Source organism: Equus asinus, chromosome 8 (assembly GCF_041296235.1).
Source record: "Equus asinus isolate D_3611 breed Donkey chromosome 8, EquAss-T2T_v2, whole genome shotgun sequence".
Classification (NCBI taxonomy): Eukaryota; Metazoa; Chordata; class Mammalia; order Perissodactyla; family Equidae; genus Equus; species Equus asinus.
The window spans coordinates 90692836-90718063 of NC_091797.1; the positions used below are offsets into that span (position 1 = coordinate 90692836).

The window sequence follows — 25228 nt, forward strand, 5'->3', positions numbered from 1 at the left end:
GCAGAGGGGGCGGCCCCAGGACACCACTGCTGGTGCGTGGTTGTGTGTGTGCCCACTGCGAGGACGAGACAGGCCCAGGATCCATCTTTCACCACAAGCAGGGCAGGCCAGGCTCAGAGGCTTAGGTTACTATCCTTCACTCAAATTTGGTTAAAAGCAAATGCCAGGGACACAAACAGGGTCCCCTCCCCTTTCACACTGAATACTGGCAACTTTTCTCTCGTGACATTTTCTCCTTTGGGTATCAGACAGGACTTGATTTAATGTTTGATGATGGCTCATGTGCAGATGTAAGTGGGTCTTCCTCAAAGAGAACTGGACATGCTTGCCCCATCCTGACAGCAAAGGACAGCGTGGTTCCAGGAAAGAGCCATGACAGTGTTTCCCTTAAGCCAAATTAAATCAAATGCTGGTGCGAGCCTACGGTAAAATATTATTCTGTTCCACTTTTCATATTGTCTGACCTAGTCCCTTAGCAACAGGACTGCGGCTAAACAAAGGCAGTTGTTCAAATAATTATAAGCCCCATGTGAAGAGGCTAATCGTTTTAGTCTTGAAGTGTCAGTGATTCATAATCTTGGACTTTGGGTTTGGATTTGTATTTTCACTGGAAATGTGGAGAAGGGTCTGGCTCTGTCTGGCAGCTGACAGCGCTGGCAGAGGGCTGACAGTGCTGTGTCGCCCTCCAGTGGCCTCTGGAGCAAGCTGTGCTTGCCTTGGGAAGTGGGAGGATGGTCCAGGCCGCCTCCTCCACCAGGCAGCCGTCTGCTCCACCTGGGCACACGCGTGAGCAGCAGTCGCGGGCTGCTGCCTGCTTCTCAGCCTCCGCCTCCGGGCCCAGGACAGCGCGTGCCCAGCACATGCCGATAAACACTCGTTGAACGAACAGGTGAAACGGGATGGAAGGGACTCCTGATTAGGTGCCACTTTTTCAGATAAGTGTTTTTACTGAAACCCAGCGGATCACCTTGGTTAGCCAAGGAAAAGCTCTTGCTCTGATCCGTTGCTTTAATGGCCTTTGGAAGGTTTCACTCTGCATCTCATTTAGGCAGCCAAACTCCTTCACTGTGTTCAAACACCTCCATCATAAAGAGAACAGTTTTAAACATCAGGAACTAAGGATATGCTTTCGAACTAAGTGCCTCACTTTGAGATTAGACCACCCCTGAAGGTGAGTGCACGGGGCTGCTACGTGAGCTCATACAGTGGAGCTTCTGAAGGCAGACGGGACACTGCAGCCTTCAGGACACCGTCACACGTCTGCGGCAGGGCTTTTCCATTCCTTAGTTAACTTTACAAAGGCATGATTTCAATCACTGTTCCATCTCGTCTAAGGCTCGAGTCCATAAATCTTGCCCTTCCTAGCACGCCTAGAGGAACACAGATGTCCAGACACGAGCTACCACTAATCCCATTGGTATATTTTTATTCTTTAAATCACAGGGGAAAGACCTCAGGGAGAAAAACTGTCTAAAAAAGACACAGTTCAGCTTTTATAAACTCATAGAATCCCCTTTAAGGGTGATGAGTGGTGCTGAAGCAGCTTCTCTTCTAGGTAGAAACACTCCTACAGATGGAGTTGGGGGCCGCCTCTCCCTGCTCCCAGCTTCCTCTTTGCACTGCTCTCCACCTAGAGGATTTCTGCCTGATGACACAGCCTCCTCCCAGCCAATGGGGCAGCATCAGCCAGGGAAACAATGCTGAGGCGTGGGTCCTCTGCGGGCATGTCGGCTGGCCTCGTGATCCTACCCCGAAAGAAGCCAGAAACCTGGCACCATGCTGGCTGGCAGGATCGGGAGGTGAGGGGGAGTTGCTCGCCAGATTCAGTGCTGCTCAAGAGTGTGCCCAGCCCCTTCCTTCTGCTTCAAAACCTCTCAGAAAGTTCCCAGGTGCCACACAAAAGGGGCTGCAGAAAATCCATTAGCTGCTCTCTGCCTTGAGTCTTCTGCTTTCTATGCCAAACTAGACTCAAAAAGAAAATGCAGCTTTGGACCACGTACCATGCCATAAACTCTACTGAGTGCCAACATGTTCCAAACCCTGTGTCAGTTGGTAGGGACATACGGATAAGGGACTGCCCTGCCTCCAGGAGTGTGAGGTGGGCAGCAAGGGAGAGAACAAGAGGCACGCCAAGAGGTAAGTCTTGAGCTCAGTCAAGGATCGGGTGCCACGAAAGACGCCAGGGACACACGGGGCCCGGCAGCAGGGAGGGGCATGAAGGGGCAGGGCAGTGGGGAGAAGAGGGCAAGGAAGAATTCAAAGAGGAGGGGACACTGGAGCTGAGCCAGAGAGAGGAGAGGAGCTCGCCGGCTCCTGATGACCTGAGCCTCCGAATGCCACACTGGGGTCACAGCCAGTCTCCGTCTTTGCCTTCGGCTCTCCACTCCCTCCCCACCTTTCCACCAGCCAATGTGACACTCATGGAGCAAGTAATCTGGGATCTGAATGCAAAAGAGGGAAATGCAAAGGGAGTCAGGAGGCCCAAATGAGTGAAAGAATGGAGGGTCCAAATAGCCTTCAGAGGAGCCAGAGGATCACTGTGAAATGCAGAGCTCAGGGCAAGAGCAGGGGCTGGTGGTGAGTCACTGAAAGAGACTGCATGATGGGTGATGGCAGCAAAGAAAACTTGAAAAATCAGCCTAAGGGTTTAGGTGTGTATTTCTTGCCTGAGATTCGGCATGTAAACCAGGCTGCGTTATTACGGCATCTGAGACGCTCCGAGCTGGAGTGCTCTCTGCAGTCTCGGTCCTCATTAAAAGGAGGACGCCGAGAGCATAACAATCCTGAGAAGGAGGGGACGGTTGAGCGCATGGCAGGGAAGGAGAGGCTGGGCCTCTGTGCTGACAGGACCGGAGGCCTGGGCAAGGGAAGGCTCAGCGGGGTGGTGGCAGGTATCTGGGCACAGCAGCCACCGCTCACCAGGTGTGCACTCGCTGCTGCCACTGCCCTGCGTGCTTTTCACATTCATCTCATCCCTCCCTGCTCTACCCCGACACGCTCGGTGGCATCATCCTCATTTTCCACTGAGGACCCAGGTACTCAAGGAGGAGAAGGAAGCAGCTTGGTCAAGGTCACCCAGCCAGGAACGGGCAGTGCCAGGTGCAGGTTCAGCCTGCAGGCTCCCTTACATGGGAAAGGCTCTGTGCTCCCCCCCGCATCTCCCCGAGTGAGGGAAGTCCAGAGGGCACTGGCAGGCAGTGCAGCCCTCTGAAAAACACCAGGCAACCTGAGACACATCCTTGGAAGGCCAGGCAGGGAAATCACAGGCCTTTCCTGGGGACGAAGGAATCACTGTCAAGGTGCGGTTTCCCGAGGATGTGCTTCACCCCTGCCAGTGGGCTGAAGCCAAAGAAAGAGCTGCTACAACATCTGAGAGACAAATCTCCCACCTGGCCGCGGGCAGCTACCATGAGGTACACAGGCTGGCTGAGACGGCGTGCCGCCTGCTCCGGGGCCTGTCAATCACAGCCTCCCCGCCGGAGGGCCCCATCTCCCAGAAGCACAACCTCCATTTCCTGCAGGTACCCTGGGCTTTCCTGGTGGTGTGTCATGGACTGAATACTCGTATCTCCCCAGATTCCTATGTTGAAGCCCTAACCCTCCACGTGATGGTATTTGAAGGTGGGGCTTTTAAGAGAGAATTCAGTTCAGATGAGGCCATGAGGGCAGGACCCCCATGATGGGATTAGTGCCCTTTGAAGAAAAGGAAGAGATCAGAGCTTGCTCTCTCTCTCCCTTTCTCTGCCATGTGAGGACACAGTGAGAAGGTGTCTGCAAGCTAGGAAGAGGGCCCTCACCAAGAAGCTGACCATGCTGGCGCCCTGATCCGGGACGTCCAGCCCCCAGAACCGAGAGAGAGAAATGTCTATGGTTTAAGCCACCCAGCCCACGGGATTACAGCAGCCAGAGCTCACTGATACACAGTCGTATATAAAGGCAGCTGATGGACTCACCACTCAGATTCACGAAGATCCCCGAGCCCTTCGGCATTCCCCACCCAGCCAGAGAGCAGTGTCTGGACTGGAAAATTATGTGCAAACACCAAGGCCACAAAAACCTGTTGGCGGCCGCTCTCAACCTTCTCGAGAAATCACAAGTGCAAGGGTGTCTTTGAAGTCGGACTCTGTGATGCAGTCAGTGACTCCTGACAATGGCAGAGGCCACGGGATCTGTTCTCATCAGGAAGCACAGCCCTGCTTGAAGTCGCTCAGGCAAGACTTTCGAAGGAGAGGTGGAGAGGCAGGGAAGCTTCCCAGCAGGGTGCGGCAAAGCCAGCTGGTGTGTGGTGTCTGCTGGAGGCCTATGCTGACGGTCTGGTTCCTACTGACAACTGCTGAGACTTGCACAGCCCTGCGCCTCCCAGAGCCTCTCAGTGTGTGATGTGCAAGCTGGGAAGGGAGTAGCATTTCACTTTGTACCTGAGGTAGCCGAGGCAAATTTATCCCACTAGTAAGGAGCAGAGCTAAGCCTTGAACCCTGATCTACCGACTTGAGACTCAGGGCCTCGTCCACTAACCAGCAGCCAACCAAGAATGCATGCCTCCTTTAACTTCCAAATGCTGACTGAGAAGCTAGAGAGAGGACTCACGTTCTGGAAAACCTCCATGTGGGCACTGAGCAGTAAATGATGTGTACTGACACCCAGAAGCCTCTTGGCCCTGGAGGCACTTACCCCTTCCATGGGTGCTATGAGCAGGTCGTACAGAGCACGGAGCGGGGGCCTGGCGAACGAGCTCTGCCTCCTGGGAAGAGAGGAGGTCCCATCCTTGATTGGCGACATGGTGTTGCTGACCAAGCTCGTCATGCTCTGGCAGCTCCTGGGGGGAAAAGGGCCGAGGGATTAACCAGGGCACACATGGGGCAGGCGGGGACTCGCTGCTCATCCCAGAGTGCTCCAGTTCCTGGAAAAGGCAGGTCGGAGGCTGCACAGCAGGGCCTGGCCCGGCCTCCCTCCCGGCTTCGCCCCCTCCTCCTCCCTTTCAGGTGATTTTCACAGAACAGTGAGCACTGACAGAAACCGCAGGGTAAACCAGCTGCACACAACAGCTTACATTTCTATGGAGTTTTTCTGCATAATCAAATGTCCCAAAGAGCTGTTCAAAGGATTTAATTACATCCTTGTGTGGAGCGGCTGTGTGCAGGCAAACGTGAGGACCATTAGAATCAGCAGCGGCCACCAAGCTGACAGGGAGGAGAGGGCCTCAAGGCCCATTACCCTACAGGGCGGGACCACGGACAAGACAAGAAGCATGTTGGCCCGAACCTGGGCTCAGGTCAGCCACTGGGCACCCAGCTGAGCCCCAGCACGGCACAAGGCCCTGAAGGCCCTGGCCCCCATCAGGCGGGGACTGGGGAGCGCTGACCTGGCAGGCCCTGCCGAGTGGGTCAGCCCGAGTCGCTGCAGGCTTCTGTTTTGCTTTTTAATCTAGGTTTCAATGTTCCCAGGCAGTTTTATTAGCAAGGATGATATTTTCACCCCCTGTGGCTCCAAGTTTCACACTCTCAATATAGGATGAGAACACTCACTGATTCATTCATTAATTTAGAATTTCCTAATTTAGGTTTCTGAAGCACTGGCCACCTGCCAGGCCCTGGGGACCCACAGAGGACAAACTGCACAGGTGAGCAGAGGTAGCAACAGGCGGGGGAACAAACCCACTTCGGATGCAGGGACCAGGCTGCTCCCACTCCTCTCTCGGGTCCTGCCCCTCTGCCTGGCTGCTGTGGCCTCAGCACAGCCTCTGGTGACATTCTCCACGTGACTGTTGCACAGCCAGTGGTCTCTTCACCTTGATTTAACATTGTGCCAGTTTGGGAGCTTCTGCTATGTAATCAAGAGCCCTGAAGGGCAGAGACCAGGTCTCACACTGGACACACTGCCCAGCTTCGGTGAGCACTCTGGGCTGTTGGCAGTGGCAGCTCCTTGTTTGTTACCTAAGAAAAAACCAGAAGGCGGCTTTCCCTCCTGGGCCAGGCGAGGATCCGTGATCCCCAAAAGAAACGATTTGAAAGACTCCTTTGTGTTTTCCAGGTATAGACTTCCACCTCCTGCCCTCCCCCACCTTTCCTGGTGTTCTCAGCAATGTCCCACTTGACCTAAATTCTAGGGCCGTGCCAAGCCAAGCTGTGAGCATCCTGGGCCCCTCAGCCTGCTCCCAGCAAAAGGAGGAGGAGCAGAGGACTTGGAGGGTCTGTGAGCCTGCTCACACCCGCTCCTCACCTTGTTCACTCAGGAAACACGTAATTACAGGCACTGGGGCCGCGGCGTCTTTGCCGTCAGAGTCAGTGAAGCACAGATAACCCTGGAGTGACATTCAGAGGCCCACTTAATTCCACAGAGCACCCACGGAGAGCAGCTCCCCTGCAGGAGAGTACCAAACTGCTCTCCAGAGGAGGCGCTCTGGCGTGACGTGCTGTGACTCTCATGGTGCTGTACGTTCCTACACCCGCGCCTGTGTGTGTGCAGGCAGGGGTCATGGCCTAGAGAGCCCATGCTGCCATCAAGACAGCAGGATGGGGTGGCAGCAGGACCGCTCAGTGCCCTCTCCCTGTGCACCTCTCATTTCACTCCCTAGATCTGTGTCCGCCTGTATTGTGGGTTTGAAACCCAATTTGAGACACCTGAGACTGATTAATCCAGCCGCAGAGGCCCAGCGGGAGTGCCATGTCCCCAGACAATGCTGTGACTGCAGGTCTAAATGGTGACTGATGGGGGCATTCCACAAACCCCAAGGCTCTGAAGGAAAAAGCTCCCGGGGAAAGAGCATCCCCACGAGCTCCCCTCTGGGGAACAAGGAGACCAGCATGATCCAAGCTGCACAGGGGGCCCTTCCAGCTGGCCCAAAGCATGCTGCTTATTCCAAAAAATTAGAACCACACACGTGGCCCATCTGACCTCTCCCTGGTGAGGGTAGTCTGAGGGCACAGGCCGTCAGGCTGAACAGGCCCTGGAGGCCTGGGCAGGGCACCCTGTGGGCAGTGTGAGCTGCTCCCTGGTTTCTGGAAGTGGCATGGCAAGGAAGTGCTAGGGAAGGGCAGTTCAAAAGAGGAAAATGTCTGGAGGGAGGTGGGGAGGTGTGCAGTAGAGAGAGCTGCTGGGCGTGAATCCCAGCCTGGGGCAGGTCACTCCCCTTCTGGGACTCACTTTCTGCATCTGCAAAAAGGGGAAACGCTGCCCACAGGCAAGGAGTGTCAGGATTGGAGAGGACAGCTGCAAAGCATGCAGAACCTGAAAGGTGTTGGGAGTCTTAGCTGATGGGAAAGTGATACAGAGGCCTGGACAGGAGGGTGGGCGACAGGCTGAGGATTCCAGGGCGCAAGCGCAGATGGCAGTGGTGTCTTTTTATTGAACCCCATGAAGTGCCAGAGGCATCTACAGGGCCCAAGAAGGCTAACGCATTCCACATGCATCACTACCCACATGCCAGGCACGCAGGTCCACAGAGGGGCCAGGCCGTGGGTCCCTGTGCAAGGCAGTGAGGAAATACCAAGGCACGAGACCCTGACTAACTGCTGGTCAGGTAGAGCCAAGGGAGGGCTTTCTGGGAGAGGACCACCTGATGTGGGCACGAGGGACAATCTGGAGTTAGCCTGACTGTGGATAAAGTGGAGAAGACCATTCTAAGCCAAGAGAACTATGTAGGGGAAGTCACAGACATTGGGAACAGAGACTGGGGTGCTTGGGACAGTGAGTGTAGGGGGCAAGTGGACGGAGGGTCAGGGCTGCAGGCTGGAGGGTAAGTGGTCTAGGTGGGCCTGGGGCCCCGGGGTTATGCTGTGGGGAGGAGGTGAGGCCTGTAGGGCCGGCCAGCCCACCTCCTTAAACTTACCAGGCTTGCCTGAACAGGAAGCCCCTCCCCCTAGCCTAATTCCTTCCTAGGGATGATCAGAGGAAGGCTGTGGACACCCCTCCCTGAGAAATCTCCCACTGGTCTCCAGGGCTGGGCTTTGCAGAGCAGCCTCGATCAGACCACGTGACACCCCACCTTCGGCCCTGGCTTCAGTTGAGAAACCAGTCAGACGTCTTTGGCCAGAGCTGGTAGACACGCAGCGATCAAGGCACCTATTTACTCTGCAGAGGTTCCTCACACACCCTCTCTAGGCATCTGTGTGTTTCCAGGCAGTGCAGATTCAAGAACCAGGCCCTGGCAGGGTGGGCAGGGCACCCCAGGGCACACAAACCTGCCAGTGGAGGCCCCGTGTACGAGCCTTGGCCAAGCACCCTGCCTGTGGCATCTGACATTGTCCTGTTCTCTCTCAGGCTGTCAACCCAACTTGTGCCCCATCTGTGCTTGCTGACTTCTGCCCCTCGATGCCACATTCACACTGGCTCTCAGCCTCCTACCCTGGTCTCTCTCGAGGCCTGGCAGGTCATAGATGAACGGTCTCTGGGGCAATAGCTCCTGGGCACTGACCCCAGCCGGTGCAGCCTGGGTGGGTGCACTGGCCCTGGCCATGCAGCTTCTTGCACTGGTCAGGCAGGAAGCCCCTGAGAGCCCCCTCTGGTCTGTGCTTCTGTGTAATGGAGAGCACCTATCCCTAGAGATAGCCTTTTCAAAGTGAAAACAAAAGCCCAGAAAATACACGGTGACTAAAAAAAACAAAAAGCAAAGAAACAACCAACTTGAAACCGTCATTTGAGGTCAAAATAAATCCATTCAAGATTTTTTTTTCCCTGAGTGGGAGGCCTTTGGTGCGTGCCACCTCGAGCCCCGAGGCAGTGGCTTCCCTGGCCTGCCTCTCTGCCCCGCGCTGACCTCTTCTGCAGCAGCTCCTCAGGCGGGAGCTGCAGTCCAGCTTCTGCACACTGGCAGCCCGGGCGCCTCATTCTGCCTCAACGGCAGCAGTCTGTGCTGGTCCCCACTGAGAGCTGTCCCAGGGGCAGCAGGCCCAGGGGCAGAGAATCAGAGCGCAGGAAAACAAAGCCAAGAGGCGGGAGGCCTCCTGAGGTGCAGGTGCGGGGAGGGTCTCGGCCTGGGAGCCGGAGGCAGGACACAGCCCCCGCTGGGCCAGCGTTTTCCTCACCTCTACCATAATCAGGTGCCACAGCCGCCTTGAGCGACTGCAGTCAAGGAGCTCCCTCTGGCGTGCTGCTTCTGCTTTACAACATTTGCAGTGACCTACTGCAGCTGTTGTACTGGGGCAGGTCTGCCGGGAGATCTGCATGAAGACGCAGTCAGTAATACAAAACAGCCAAGCGGCCAGCTCCTTAGCCCTGGGCCTGGGAACGGTGACAGACGACTAACAACAGGACTGCCAGGCTGCCTCCGTCACCCATGGGCTGTGTGACTCTGGCAAGTGACTCATGTCACTTTTCCACTCCCCTCTTCTCCTTGTAAAAGAGTAAAAAGAAGAGGTGGTACTAAAGTCCTTGTAGGTCTCTTCTAGTTTAAAAAATTAAAAATCTACTCAATCTGGGAAGCCATCAAAACTGCAGAGGCTCTTTTAACCCCTCTGCTGACTGACAGGACACCAGCATAGCACCCAAAGCCCCGCAGCCCTCCTTGTGCTTGCCCTGCGCGAGCGCTGGGTGTGAGTGCGGCCTTCAGGTGCCGTAATCTGCCCAGGAGAGCCGGCACCACTGATGCACACCCCTGTCGTCAGGATCTCAGAGTCACAGCCGAGTGGCAGCAGGTCCCCTGGGCTCTAAGTTCCTGGCCGGCAGTGGTTGACAGGTGTGAACGGGTGTGTGGGCCGATCTGCTCCCTGCTGTCCTCCTTGCAGGCACATCTGCCTCCTTCCTGGCACTGTCACGATGGCCTAGTGCATCCATTGCGCTGTGGAAGAATGGCCCTGGAGCGGGGCAGGGGTCCTCAGTGGTGGGACCTCGCTTACTGTACCGCTTTGATTTCTGCAGGGCCTTTCAGCCTGGCTGACTTCTCTCTGCCTCAGCAATCTGGACTCCAAGACGGGAGAATGGTGCTTTCCACTTATCAGAATGGGGGCTTTGACAGGAGTGGAAACGCTTCCTATGTGGCAGGAACGTGAGCCACAGGAAGGGCTGCGCTACCCATTTGGGCACCTGCCAGGCCTGCCACATCCACATCACCCTCTCAGGGGTCTATAAGGTGGGGTTGGTCTTCCTTTACAGATAAGGAACGGAGGTTCAGAGAGGGCAAGAGACCTGTCCTGGGCACCAGGCAGGGCAGGGGCCAGGCCTCCCACCTGGCCCGGAGGGGTTTTGCCGTGCTGTCCCAGCCTTGGGGACACACTGAACAACCTGCAGACTTGCACCTACCCCTGCCCTCCTCGCTGCTGGGTCAGCAAAGGTGGAGCTGGCAGAAGGCGGCGTCTGCTTTGTGGGAGCAGTGAAGGAGGGCTGGGCTCCCAGGATTCACAGATGCACCACTGCACAGCTCCAGCAGGTGGCACTGGCTCGCTTTCCTCCAGGCCTGTCTGTCTACTGCCAGGGACCCCCGTTGGGCTAATTGACAGCCTGGCTCCTGGAGAGAGGATTTTCTCATACCACACCGTCTTTATTAGCTCATTCTTCAGATTGCATTCATTAATCTGCTTCTGGAGAAATATTTGTTTTCTCCACTGCGTGGCCGTTGCGTGGTGGCAGAACAAGGAGAGCGAGCGAGCGCTTATTCAGGGAGAGGGGAGGCTGGCAGGCAAGGGGAAAGCTGCCTGGCCCTGCAAGGACAGAGTACAGAGCTATGAGATGATATGTGAAGCACTACCAAGGAGGGCAGAGGCATTGGGCTGTAGTTTATGTCTCTGCAATGATGACAAACACCAGGCGGCCTGGGCAGCACTCGCTGCTCATGAATCACCTTCGGGGATGAAGAGATCTATTCTCCAGGCAGGGGGATTTATAACTGGGATGGGCCTGCAGAAGACCCGTATGCTCAGACTCTCGGGCTCACACACACTGATGTTTAAGGAGGGGAGTTAGGTCACCGTGCAGACAGCAGGGCGTAGTAAGAGCCCCCCTCAACACACACACACTGGTGTCTCAGGCTTTCACACTCAAAGATGGAGAGTGAAATGAGCAGGAGGAAACAAGGGAGCAGGGGCTTGGCTCCCTTCAAATGAGACTAAGGAAGGGCCCTTGTGCCAGCCTGAAGACTCCAGGGAGGGTTGGAGCCGGTCTGACCCTGAGATTCTATCCCCATCTCTGTGGCATGGAGGGAGGAACCAGCGACCTAGAGCTTGGTACAACCCCAAAAATCATGAGGGACCAGAGCTCCCTAAAAACAGGTGGGCTGCAGCTTCCCCTATGTGCATTCTGACCCAGAGGCAGGCGCCAAGGATTTGTCAGGGTTCACTCCCTCAAGCAATGCGTGCCTCCCAGGCGGCTGGCCCAGGACCACTGTGGGGGGACATCAGTGAACAGGGAGATTTGGTCCTTGTCCTCCTAGAGCTGACAATCTCATGAGGACCAAGCAAGGCCTGAGAGGCTCTGCAAGGGTGCGCATATGTGGCCTGAAGCTTGAAGGCAGGTGGGAGGGCAAGGCCACCTTGGAGCGTCTTCTCCTTTCCCACGTCTCCACCTCTCCATGTCCTATCTTCTGCTCTCCATCCCCACCAGGCACTTGGGGCCTCCCCCATCTGACTGTCTAGACGCAGGGCTGTGGAGTAAGCTGAGCCAGGAACACTCAGCTCAGGGCACATCTGGCCGTGACGTCTTTTAGGATCCATGGAAGGGAGGGGAGGAGGAAACTGACCAATCTGGGTTATCTTCTGGGGTGGGCCATGTCTGGGCTGTGATCCCTGGAATCCCCCTGCAAGGCAGGTCTCATCTCACACCCTCAGTCCCTCCACTGTGAGAGGTGAGTAAACAGAGACGGCAGGTTAAGGCCAAGAGGTCAGGGCCAGGGCCCTGCTCCTCTGTGCAGCCGGGCAACAGGAGTCTGCAGCCTGGGGGGCCTGTTTTCTGGAGAGTCTGAGGCCTAGTGCTGTCATGACCTCAGGCCCTGAACCCTCGTCTGGAGGGTGCGCACTCCCCCAGGATGGCGGACATGGCACAGAGCACCAGTTTCCAGGGCCCTTGGCAAGCAGGACCCTGCCTCCAGGTCAGGGTTGAGCAGGGGCGGGGAGGAGGAAGCAGGCCGCTTCCCGGTGGCGCTGAGCTCACTCTTGGTATGAATTTGCTCCTCTGCTCAGGCCCGTGGCTCCTCCCTTCTGAGGACGTCTTATCACACATCTTCACTTTCCATTGGCCAGGTGGGGTGGCCTCCCGTCTGCGCTCACAGCGGCAGGGGCGAGCCGGGCTGGCTGTCCTGGGCCTGGGGGAAGTCCCGCCTCTGCTCCTCCGAGGGCTGAGAGCCCCTCCGCCTCTCGTTGGGGGCTTCCTGCCCCGCAGCAGGCAGGATTGCTTTGGGGAGTACCTGGCAGACGGTGCACGGAGCTCCTGCTGCACTGGGATCTGCTGCCTGTGAAACCACCCGCTTCCTTCCTCCCCGCCCCGAGCCCTGACCAGGATGCTGCAAAGTCCCCTCTGGCGCTCTGAGCTCTGAACTGGTCTTCTGAGGGAGAGGAGCCATCCTGAGATTTGAACAAGTACCTGGGTTTTAAGGTGCCAAGAGAAAAATTAATTGGCAAATCCATTATATTCAAGTAGCCAGAGATGCCTCAATTCAATTTTAAGAAGGACTGTGACACCATTCAGTGACTTTCCGCCATGAACATCCTCACACGAAGGGTTGTCCCCTCTGGGAGATGAAGGCTGTCAAATGCTGCCTTTTAAGCACTTATTCAACATGCTGCCGGGACTTTCTGCCTGCTCACCTCCTTAATTACAGAGTGCCTGGCTCCCTGGGTCTGGCTCCCTCCTCAGGAGAAGAGCCACAAGGCTGGGTGGGCTCAGGCGGGGAGCCCTGCTCCTCCAGCGCTGCGGGCTCCTCTCAAGCCCAGGGATGAGTCTGGGGCTGCATGTGGTTCCTCTCTCCTCGCTCTTGGGCTCTCCCAGGAATGTCGGGTTGTGGGCAGGTTCACGGCCTAGGTCAAAGGCTGTGGCACACGCGTCCTCCAAGAAGGCCTGGGCCCTCTCTCCCACAGGAGCCATGACCTCTGCCTACTGAGGGCACTTTGATGTGGCTATCTGCTCTTTGCTGCAGTGTGCATGAGGCTTCACGGCCGAGCCTGGAGATGGTTACCTTGGAAAAACCTGATGCCTAGGCCAGCCTTGCTGACCCATTTGGGGTCAGGACAGAGGGTCCGAGCTGGGCAGTCACTGGGAGACAGGCTCATCAATTAGATGCAGGTACCTGTTCATTTATCACTGGCTCAGGGATGGAGAGAAGCAAAGATGACCCCGTGTGTGATGGCCTGCCCAGCTGATGCATGCCCATCAATACAGCAAAACCTTTCCAAAGGGCTTTGCACCCATAGGAAAATTGTGGGTCCAAGCCTGTCTCCACCACCCGAACAAACCCGTGGAATCTCACTCACCGGCCCATAAAGAACCTCCAGAGCTGTATTAGTCGGTGTTGTCCAAAGGCAGAATGCACTGCCTCATAAGGTAGTGAGCTCCCTGTCACTGGAGGAGTTCAAGCAAAGTCTGAGTGATCATTCGGCAGGGGTGTTAGATGGGTGTGGATCTGGGGGGGCTAGAACACTGTCTCTGGAGACTGACAGATCTGGATCCTAATGCTGGCTCTGTCACTTACTAGCTGTCTGACCTTGGGCAACTAATTTAACCTCTCTGAGCCTCAGTGTCCTTACCTTTAAAAAGGGGTTGCAATAGCACCCCTCGTGGCTGTTGTAGGGAATGACTAAGATAACAAAGCACTTAGCTCGGTGCTGGGTTCTGAGGAAGTAATCAGCAGATGGTCACCACTGTCATCACCATGGCATCACCACTGTTGATGTTATGTAACGTCTGTCTCAATCTTGACCAACCAATCCACTTTCCTCCCGTCCTCTCGCCTTCCCTCCTTCCCTCCTTAAATGAGCAAGTACCTGCACCTACTTAACACGAAGCGCAGGGCGAGGCACCTTGGGAGATACAGGGAGAAATCAGAGAGGATCTGGCCTTGGGACGTACATAGCTAAAACTCCAGGCAAAAGGTGGTGGCTCCTTATCGGACAGATAAAGTGCCAGGGGATTCTGAGAAGGGGAAGACTATTCCTCGTTAGGGGATCCAAGACAGATTCATGAAAGAGGCTGTTTGAGATGCACCTCAGGGGAAACCCTCTTTGGCCTTTGGCTGTGCCCAAGCCAAGGCTCTGAGGCGGGAGAGGGCAGCTCCATGGTCTCTTTGCGTCAGGACAGAGGGTAAGGGGAGAAGGAAATGACAGGCAGGAAGGATGCCAGACTGTTAGGACTCAAATGCCAGGCTCTGCCGTTCCACTGAGAACCCCTGGGACCCCAAGCAAGAGAGTGAGCAATCAGAACTGTGCTCCAGCCAGAGCTGGGCGGCAAAGCCAGCGGCCTGCTGACCAGGTGGGTAGTAACAAGAGCAGCACAGGTGACAGTCTCAGCTGGCAGGGGGCCAAGCCCAGTTCTGCATCAACAAGTTGGGAGACTTGGGCAGTAACCTCACTAAGCATTGGTGACCTTGTGACCTGCTCCTAGGATCATGTTGAATGGTGATTTCAGGAGGAGAGTGAGTCTCAAGAACGATCTTGGCAATGGGAATAGACAGAGGGAAGGAGGCTAGAAATGTTACAGGGTTGGCCTGGCAGGCCTTGGCAGCAAACTGCATTTGGCGTGTGAGCTCACTGCGGGGGGAGTTGGCATTAGGACTATGGGGGATGCAGGAGGAACAGGCCCCGGGGGGACCCCCGGCTCAGGGCCCCTTAAGGAAAGGTGGGACAGCGCTTCTTCAGCGTGACTCCCACATGAAGCCCCTAGGACTTCGTCGTAAGTAGATTCTGAGCCAGCAGGTCTGGGTCAGGGCCTGGTCCAGGCAGACAGCTGGGCTGACCTCTCTGTTCGGCTGCTAGGAAACCTCAAGAGTCCAACCCCAGCCGTCTCTAGCTGTGCTTGATGACACATGTTTTCTATGTAAACTTCACTCCCTCTCTTCTACCTTTATTTTCCCTCTATCTTGCTTTTCTCATCCATTTATTTATTTTTTATATGGTCTGGTGTCATTTGTATGGTTTGGTAAACTGTTTTAAGTTCTGGAACAAGAAAGGGAACAAATAAACAAATGGTAAAGAAACTATTATTCATAAATTAAATTGTGCCTTAAAGTATATGGTAAGCTTGATACTTAGAGGCAGCCTGTGGGGAATCTTTTTGCATTTTGAACTTGTCACTACCTGATGGACCTGATTTGAAAGTGACTTCTGAGGAGAGTTCTTAATTTCACAGCTGCATCTCACTTGTATTTGTGCTGCCTGGAGAGAGCATGTGTGCCAGTGCCCAGTGGGTCTGCTGACCTGGTGGGTGCCTCGAGGCAGCACATGGGGACAGACAGGGAGCCCTGAGGAGGGCTGGTGGCTGTGCCTACCGATGGGACACCAGGCCAAGGGCTCCTGCTCAAGGCCCAGTGACTGGACCCAGCTGTGGAGCAGCTGTTGGCAGGGAAAGCCCCTGCCCAGAATTGCCACGTGAGAGGAATACGGATTGGAGGACTGGCCCAGGTCAGAGCTGGGGAGAACACTTAGCCCTTTTGTTGGGGCCAGCAGGAGAGCGACAGGGCCTTCACCAAAGAGCGGAGGACAGGGCTAGCAGGAACCCAGCCAGAAGCTGAGTATGGAGCCTTGAGACCCAAGGCCAGAGCTGTGGCTGTAACTGATATCCAGTTGGGTCATCATTCTGCATTTATTCAGCCTTTCTGGTGTCTGGTAGCCAGCGAGAGGTTGTAAGGGGAGGAAGCACTGAGCTATCCAATCAGGTTTCAGGGTGGAGATTTGACTCAAAAAGTGGTTGATTCCTCCCCCGGTAAAAGGCCTTTGGCGCCACAGAAACCTCAGACCCAAGATGGGGAGAGAAACCACTTACGACACAGCAGGGTCGACCTATCCATCATCATGTTTATTGCATCCTCATAACAACCGTATCAGTGGGCATTATTACCCCCATTTTCCAGATGAAAAAATAAAAGGCTCAAGGCCACCCACTAATAAAAGGTAGAGCTAGTTTTCAAATCCAGGTCTGTCTGGGCCCGGAGCCCAAGGGTTCTTCCCCCTACTGTGTGTCTCCTCACAGAGATCCGCCCAGACGCAGGAACACAGAGATCAAGAGAACACCATCTGCAGAGGGCCTCCCGGCCCACAGTGGACTTCCGCGGCACTGCTGCAGCCTGCTTCAGGGCAGCCCACGTAGATGCTTCCACAGAACCACACCCACAAGCCATGCAGATACCCGCACAACGCAAACGCACAGACAGACACAGGTGTGCAGTTTCCAGCTCACTGACCAGGCGGACCTTGTGGGGACAGCTTTATTCTCTCCAGTCACTCTTCCCCATGCCTTTAGGAATCCTGGGTAGAGTGGCCCCCAGCCTCCTGTGTAGTGAACACCTCATCCCCTCCTGCCGCCACTGCAGGCCAGGCTTCTGCTCACGGATTTGGGCACAGGGTGGGCTCTGGGAGCATTCCTTCCCTCCCCTCTTCCCCCCACTGTCAAGACCTGACTCTCTGGCAGTTAGGGCAGTGTGGGAGGACGAGTGCTGCTGATGTCCCTCCATGTGTTTCCCTGGCTTCTGAGGGCCCTGCAGGGGCTTCCCCGTGCACCCCCCAACACAGGGCAGCTTGCTCTGCCTCCTCTGTCACCTTAGTCCTGCCACTGGCTGCATACCTCATCACTCCTGCTGCTGAGGCCCTCTGCCCAGCAAGAGACTGAGCCCATGTGACCCACCCATTAGGAAAGGTACTCGTCTGTGCCACACTAGACGTGGGCACGCGGACCACACTGTGGTGGGCCCATCCTTGCTAGGCCCCTCTCTTTACTCTCTTCTCTCCCTGCCTCACAGTCATGGGAGGCTAGTCCCATGGGATGGTGATGCCCCTCTCTCTCTGTCCCTTTCTTGCAGGACCCCCAATCTTTGTGATTGATTTTCTTAGAGGACCCTGACCAGGCAGAAGAGTCTCACTTGCCAATTCCCCCACCCAGTCTTCTGTTAGAGATGGGGGGTGTGTCTCTGGGGTGCTAGTTGGAGGTCACAGAGACCTGAGAGCGGGCTCTGGCCCCACTGTGGCACCTCTCTTTAGAATGGGGAGACAACACTTCTCTGTCGTCTGTTTTGGCTCTAGCCACTAATCTCTGGGCAACAGGAAAGCCCCTCTCCACATCACATCACACACACAGCCATAATGTGGAAAAGTAAAGACTTAGGATGCATGTTATACAGTGGCGGTGACATAAGTCAGAACATTTCTCTGGATATTGGTCCTAATTGGTTCTGGATGGGCACACCTCCAGTGCCGAGGCTCCGCCCTGGGCCCTAGGATCCAGGTGTGGTTGAAAGCATGTCCCATTTTCTTCCTCTTCTTTGTAGCAAACATAATCTGCTGACTGCCCCCAGGTTCAGCCACACCCCCCCCCCCCACACACACACTCACATACACTCATTCACACACACCCATACACACACACTGGCCTTCTAGTCCCCAACATAACTGCCTGAGCATTCTGCAGATGAGGAGCCGAGGCCTCTCCGAGGGCTGCCACTCTGCCCTGTGGGGACCACCCAGGGTCAGGGTGCTAAACATGAGAAGAAATCTTGCTTTTCCTCACTAGTGGTACCTGTCCTGGGCTTGACAAATGTGTTTTTTACCAAAGTGCACAGGGCAAGAAGAAAAATAGTGGTTGGGGAGACCTCAAAAACAAAGGCAGGACAAAGACAAGTGCTGCAGCGGCAAGAGAGAAAACTCTAAAGGCAAGTCGCACTGACTCGTATCAGCTGCAGCAGCCTCATCACCGAACGAGTCCAGCAAACCAGCCGGAACAGACGGGCGAAGGAACCCATGAATCACCGAGCTGGAGAGCCTGCGGACGGGAGCTGGTGCCGCTCCAGCGCACTCAAGGCCCTGTGCACAGGGCTGCCTCCACGTCACCTCTGTGGGCTCCAGGGGACGGGCACTCTGTAAGCCCTAGTCGCTCTGAGAAGTCTGCAGAAAAGCCACTTCTTAGCCATTCCATTCAGTGATAAACCAGCCCTCCTCCTAGCTGAGATCCCTGGACGTGAAAGGGGCAGAGAGGGAGGCCTGGGACCCAGGGCAGGGCAGAGCAGCGCACTTGGCAGGCCTCGAGGTGGGAAGGCCCAGGCTGGCAAGGCAGCTGGCAGGTGCAGCCTGAGATCTAGCTTTGGCATCTGCTCATGGCAGGTCTCCACCTCCCCAGCCTATGTGTGCCCCTCAGCTGGGAGATGCGCGGCTGGACTACAAGTTCTCGAGGGCCTGAGCCCTTCTGACTGACAAGGACAGCTCTGCCTCTGTGGTTCCCTCCCACAGCTCTGCTCTCCTCTGAAGAAGGCCAGAGAACCCTCTTCCTGGACTTGTCAGAAAGCGGTAAAGGGCACAGGCCATGGCAACCCGTGCTGGGCCTTACGGCTCGCTGCACTGAAGCTGAAAGAATGCATGCTGTTTCTCCTCATCCAATCTGCTCTCAGAAGCCTCCAGAAGGTCACAATTGGAAGGATCTGCAGACCCTGCTGAGGCAGCTGGGTGCAGAGCAGCAAGGCAGGGAGGCCCGGGCTCCAGTGCTGTAAGCCTTGCTGCTCCCCACCCAGCCTCAGGGCTGGCACAGATTGCACCGTCTAAATGAAACAATGAATTAATCCACAGTATTGTGCTCACAGGACCTATCTCAGAGCTGTTCGGAAGGACAACCGCCATTTTCCCAAAATGAGCAACTCCATAATCCAAAATTTACATGACCTCCCATCAAGGGATGATAAGCTAGGATCCCAGCTATACCAGGCTTGACCCATTTCTTATTGTAGTGCCCAAGGCCCCTGCGGAGGGGCTCCTGACTGCCGGCACCTACGATCAGGTCAGCCCTGGAAGCCTGCCTGCCTTTGGCACTCTCTCATGTGAAGGACATGAGGCAGGATGGGAAGAGGAAGGACAGGGAGGCCACAGCCCAAGGTGGCTAACACTGATGCACAGGAACATACGAATTCCATCCCTCCCAAAGTTCATCCACCCAGATTATCAATAAGAACTCAAGTTTAGCACTGTCCTTCCCACTTTACTCAAAACAGTAGAAGGCTACCATGTGTACGGGTGCCTTCTATGCATTAAGAAGCTGGTCAGAGTGTTATTTATACATTAGCTCCTTTAACACCCAGGTTAAGGGAACCCTGCAAGGTACGAAGTTTGTCCCCATTTCAGTGATGAGGAAACAAGCTGATAGTGGTAGACACCGCCTGCCCAGTGTCCCACAGCTGGCAAGCAGCAAGGCTGGCTCTTCGAACTCCAGTTTACAACCGTGGATCACATCACCCAGAAGTGTCAAGAATCACTGGCCTCACAGGTCGTGAAGCTGGCAGAGGAGGACGTGAGCACAGGCCTGATCTCGTGCCTCCTCCTACCTGCTTGTGTCCCTACAGGAAACTAAAAGCCATGAGGGACCCCTGCGAAGGGGGCAGGGCAGAAGGATGGGGGGTGATCCAACTTGAAGATCTGGCCTCCTTTCAACCAAGCTGCCAGTTCCTACATCCCTGGCCCTTGGCTTCTGTCCCATTCAGCTTGCCCCTGGGAAAGTAAATAAAAGTTTGTCACCCTGACAGCACAATAATGAGAGGAAACCAGGGCCTGGAGTAGGAACAGACAGGGCACACAATGCCCCACACAGCAGGGCCGCCAGGCAGCGGCTGCCTCCACCCAGAGAACAGTCACTTCCCTCCTGTGCTCCAGGCTCAACCTGCTGCCCTTTAAAGTCAGGCACTCAGGCCATGGCAAGGACCTGAGAGAGTGCAGGATGTCTTTCTGGAAAGTCTACCTAAATGTGACTCCTGGGTTGTTGCTAGGCAACCAAATGACAGTGGGACAGGTGCCCCTCAATCCCAACCACCTGCCTCTGTTTATCTGGATGCAGTTCAGCCATCACCTCTGATAAAAAGATGCAGGGGTATGTTGGTTGGCAATTCAATTCCAACCTTGACTCATTTCAAAGCAGTGAAGGCCTATTTGGCCAAGTAATAGGGAGATGGGGTCTCAGGGTAGAGAAGTGGGCCTGGGCCTGGACCAGCTCTCTCTCCAGCAATGCCAGCACCCCCACTTCCCCTGGCCTCCCTCAATCTCAGGCCAGGAGGGTCAAGACAGGTGCCTGGCCCACGAGTTACCAGCAGAAACTGGCAAAGAAGGATGTGAAGCTATCCTGTCTGCTTCCGGCCTGGTGTTTGGGAAGTCAGCTCGGAGACTATGTGAAGAAGAGGCCAACCATCCCCTGGTCTCCCATCCCAGCTAAATGCAGTCTGTCACATCAAGCCTGCCCCTGTTTTTTCACTTGACCTGGAAATGCTGCTGTGACACCAAAGCCCTGAGGAGCATGAGACCACGGTAGTGTCAGGCTCACTTCTACAAACACATGACACGGGCCAGAAGCCCAACCAGTCGAAGGAGCATCAGCCAAGAGCATGTCATCCGTGCTCAGGACACCTCGCCTGCAGTGGGCCTGGGAGACAGAGCCCACACTCACCTGTTAAAGAGGTTATTGCGGCGAACCATCCGCAGAAAGCCAGTGGGGTCAGTAACCGAGTTGAGCTTGTTGTTCATCTCTTCAAACTGCTGGTCCATGATGTCTCCAGCTTCACTCTCCGTCTCACTGCTGGCACAGGCCCTGGGGGAAAATTGCAGAGAAAGACAGTCAGAGAAAGGGAGTGCTGAGCGATCAAAGTCTGCTCTGAGGTTCTGTGCCATTCTTCTGCCCAACAAACCCCTGGTCCTGAGTGCCTTCTGAAGCCGGCATCACCCCGCATCCTCCTCAGTGTCCCCACGCCCCTCATCCGTCTGTTGTCCAGTGCTTCTCAAAAGGCACTCTGTTTGGTTGTTTCTGGCTGTCACCCCCACTCAGCTGTGCACTCCCTACCGGGAGGAGCGGTGCCTGAACCAGCATTGCACACCCTGCATCTAGCATATGCCTGACACGCACTATGTGTTCAACAATTTTCTGCCAAAATTACGGCACATTTGCTGTGTCTGTGGTGGGCTGCCTGGGCGCCCTTCCAGAGTAGAGCTCAGGTGAGTGTGGCTTGTGGCAATCCTCCTAGCATGAATTCCAGTCCATTCTACTCCAGAAACAGTAACTAAGTACCTATCATGTGCTAGGCACCATGCTAGGCCTCAGGGAAACAGAGCCCAAAAAGGCATTGTCCAGACGAGAAGATAGACATGCATACAAGTGGCTGCGATGCCAGGCAGAGTGGTCCCGTGTTTGAAATGCAGGCTTGCGAAATGTTGCTGATTGGAGCCCATTTTCCAAGCTCAGCATGAGGATGGTACAATTTTTGAATTAATAAATTCACATTTCCCCCATGACAGACTATAATAGAATATCTCACAATGGGTTTTAAATAAACAGAAATACCCAGGAGTGCCTTGATTCATCGGCATGATTAAAATGACAAAGGCTTATTAAACGTAAAAGCCGTGCACTGTGGCCTGATGAGACCAAGACAGACACAACAGACGCAAACGCATCCGAGGGAGTGCTGCCTGCCTGCGGCCGTCCTCCTTCCAGTGCTCACCACACCGCACCATCTCATCTCGGCAAAAGCAGAGCTCTCAACCAAGCCTCCACCTCCCTTCGGCATGATGATCACATTCAGACTTTGTGGAAGGCCACGTGACATCTAGTCCACAGATAACGCCCAGCCCGTATGACGACTTTGTTCACAGTTTCCTGCTGACTAAGGACCAGTGTGGAAGGGTGGAGAGCACCAGGGCATTGGAGGCAGAAGACAGACTCACGGAGGCACAAGCCTTTCGCACGCTGGGTGAGAAGTGGGATCTGGAAAGGGAGACTTCCTGTGGCCCAGAGGGACAGCTCGGTGTATTGAGATTTGGGTTTAAGGTGAACACGACCTGCTTCAAACATCAGGATTTCATAATGGAGAAGGGTAATGACTCCCTCACTGGGTTGTTATGGAGCCAAATGAGACACAGCTTGTGAGGCTGCCTGGTAGACTGGCATGCTCTGTGTGAACGTCAACTCTAGTGTGATGGTAAATTTTATGTGTCAACTTGACTGGGCGCTGGGGTGCCCAGACATTTGGTCAAATGTTATTCTGGGTGTGTTTGTGTGGGTGTTTCTGGATGAGATTTACATGTGAATCAATAGACTGGGGAAAGCAAACTGCCCTCCCCAGTGTGGATGGGCCCCATCCAATCCACTGAGGACCTGAGTAGAACAAAAAGGCAGAGTGAGAGAGAATCCTCTCCCTGCCTGACTGTCTTCAACCCGGGATATCAGTCTCCTGCCTTCAGACTTAGACTTGGACTGAAACTTACACCCTCTCCCCATCAGTTCCCCTAGGTCTCCAGCTTGCTGACTGCCGATTTTAGGACTTTTCAGCCTCCGTAACTAAGTGAGCTGATTCCTTATTTTGTGTGTGTGTGTGTGTGTGTGTGTGTGTGTGTGTGTCTATCCTATTGGTTCTGTTTCTCTGGAGAACCCAGACTGACACATTTGATAATTAAACACCAGAGTCTTGATTCAGCCATGTTCCTTGTCACAGGTCACAAAAAGGCCCAGCCACTGGGAAAGATTCCCAAGAGCTGAAGCCCTAGAAAAGTGTTGAGAGTGGAGCAGTCTTCAGGGATAGCACAGAGGTACACATTCTGGGACAGCTACTTGCCTTCACCCCAGAACTACACTGATGGCTGATAAAGGCCATTAGCCTGCTCTTCTTTCTGGCCCACACAATCTGGACATGGTCCTACAAACCCAGCACAGTGCTTGGCATGCAGGAGGTGTGCAATGAGGAACTGCTGAATGAATGACTGACTTACGCTGGAGAGCATTTTATAACATGCAAAGTAATTTTACACGGATTTAATTTTATATGTACAACAACCCTGTGAGCTGGCTCTTCTCATGTCCATCCTATTTCCAAGGAGGCAGGTTCAGAGAAGCTGAGGAATTTGGCCAAGGAGCACTAGGTGGTACTGCCAGGACTGATGCCAGCCTGGGTCTTTGGCACTGACTTCCCCACCCCTCCCCCTCTAAGGCCGTAAGCTTCTCACACATTCCAAGCCTCTCTCTGCTGGGGTTTGACTAGGGAGGGAGTGGGTGAATAGAGGAAGCAAGAGAAACCAGGAAACTTCCCAGCACCTAAACAAATCAGCATGGCTTCCATTCTGCTGGAAAGCAGGGAATGAGGTTTTATTCTCACTGCCCCACCAGTCTCAGCTGAACAGGCGAGAAGCTGAAGGCCTGAAATGCTCCCTTGGGAGCTGAGAGCCCTTCACAGAGACCCTGGTAAATATCACTCAACAAGCTCCTCTGTCCAGGGACACATTTATCATCTGACTGTGACTGCCTGCTTGGAGCTGAGAAATCTGCTTGTCATTCAGCGCTTTGCAAAGGGGAGAAGAATTGGCTGGAACCAGTATCGGCCTCCATTATCTTGCAGTTCCACTCTTGCTGTCCGCCGCTGACTGAGCCCTCAGAATCTCATGCTTAATGGGGTTGTTTCCTATTTCCTGACCCTTCAAAGTATTAACACTGAAGGGAAAAACAAACAGGCGATGTCACAGATAAGGAAATCTCCTATTTACAAAACAAACCTCATCCATGTAGCAGGGCCCAACAATGCCTTGCCACTGGTGGTCCTCAAATCACAGCCACCTCGTCCTATTTCCCTGAGAGACTTTCTAGAGATGGCACATCACCCAGGCTGATCACCTCAGGCCCTCACTCCATTCACTTCCCTCAACAGTGACTGCTGAGTGGGACCTGTATGCAAGAGCTGCAGAGGCTGAACAGAAGGAGTCACACACTTACCATCTAGCATGACTAGCGATTACTGGCTAAGGTAGATGAAGAAGGAGCAGAAGGAGGGCACCAGCCTATAACCAAGACAGGGAGGGCACGCAAGTTTTCCTGGAATCAGCTGCATCTGAGAGGCATTCTGAATGACACAACATTGACAGGTAGGCACTTGCGGGGATGGGTGCTTCAAGGCAGATGGAATGGTATGAGCACGATGTGGAGACAAGACAGTGGGGGGACTATTTAGGGCCAAGGGAATAGCTCAGTTGAGCAGGAGAAGAGGGTGAGAGTGGAAGAGAAGGAGGAGGTGATGGTGGAGGGTCTTGAACTTGGAGGGCAGTTGAGAGCTGTCAGTTCAGGGTCTGACAAAAAATTCTACCAAACATTTAAAGAAGAAATAATACTAACTCTACACAATCTCTCCCAGGAACTAGAAGAAAGAACACTTCTAACTCATTTAATGAGGCCTATGTTACCCTGAGACAAAAGCAGGCAAAGATAACATGGGGAAAAAATCCTTACAGACCAATATTCCACAGAGCAAATGAAAACAGACATAAAAATCATCAATAAAGTATTACCAAATAGAATTCAGCAACATATAAAAAGGATTATACGCCAAGTCAAAGGCAGGTAGGGTTATTACAGGAATGTAAGGCTGTTCAATATTTGAAAAATCAATCAATATACTCTACCACATCAATGGACTAAAGAAAAAGATACATATTTATATTAATTGATGCAGAGAAGTATTTGACAAAATCCAATTCATGACAAAAACTTGCAAACTGGGAATATAAAAGAGAACTTCATCAACCTGATTAAGAGCAGCTACAACATGTCTATGGCTAATATCATACTTAATGATGAAAGACTGAATGCTTACCTTGGGAACAAGGTAAGTATGTCAGCTCACACTATTCATATTCAACACAGTACTGGAAGTCTTAGCCAGTGCAAAAAGGCAAGAGAAGAAAATAAAAGGTATACAGATTAGAAAGGAAGAAAAGAAACTGCATAGTCACAGGAGACACGATTATCTATGTAGAAAATGCCAAGGAATATACAAAATTTTACAAGGTTGCAGGATACAAGATCAATGCACAGAAAGTCAATATTTCTATATACTAGCAACAAACAATTGCAAACTGAAATTTTAAAAATGACTCCATTCATAATTGCTCTAAAAATGAAATACTTAGACATAAATCTAACAAAACATGTATAGGATCTGTATGCTGAAAACTACAAATGCTGATGAAAGAATCAAAGGAGATTTAAATAAATGGAGAGACATACCATGTTCATGGATTTTAAGACTCAACATAATCAAGATAGCAATTTTTCCAAAATTGATGTATAAGTTTAACGTAATTCCAATCAAAATCTCAA

At 53.8% G+C, this 25228-nt stretch overlaps 1 protein-coding gene across 5 annotated transcripts in view; it reads right to left on the bottom strand.

The window, feature by feature from the left end:
• The window catches only part of TTC28 (tetratricopeptide repeat domain 28), a 597782-nt gene that overhangs the window by 25739 nt on the left and 546815 nt on the right, over positions 1–25228 (bottom strand). For all 5 annotated transcript variants that reach the window (XM_014835534.3, XM_014835530.3, XM_070516305.1 and 2 more), the window contains 2 exons: positions 20543–20683; positions 4673–4817 (listed from right to left, as the gene is read on the bottom strand). In XM_014835534.3, coding sequence (XP_014691020.1) covers positions 4673–4817; positions 20543–20683 — 286 coding nt within the window. The remainder of the gene's footprint in view (positions 1–4672; positions 4818–20542; positions 20684–25228) is intronic.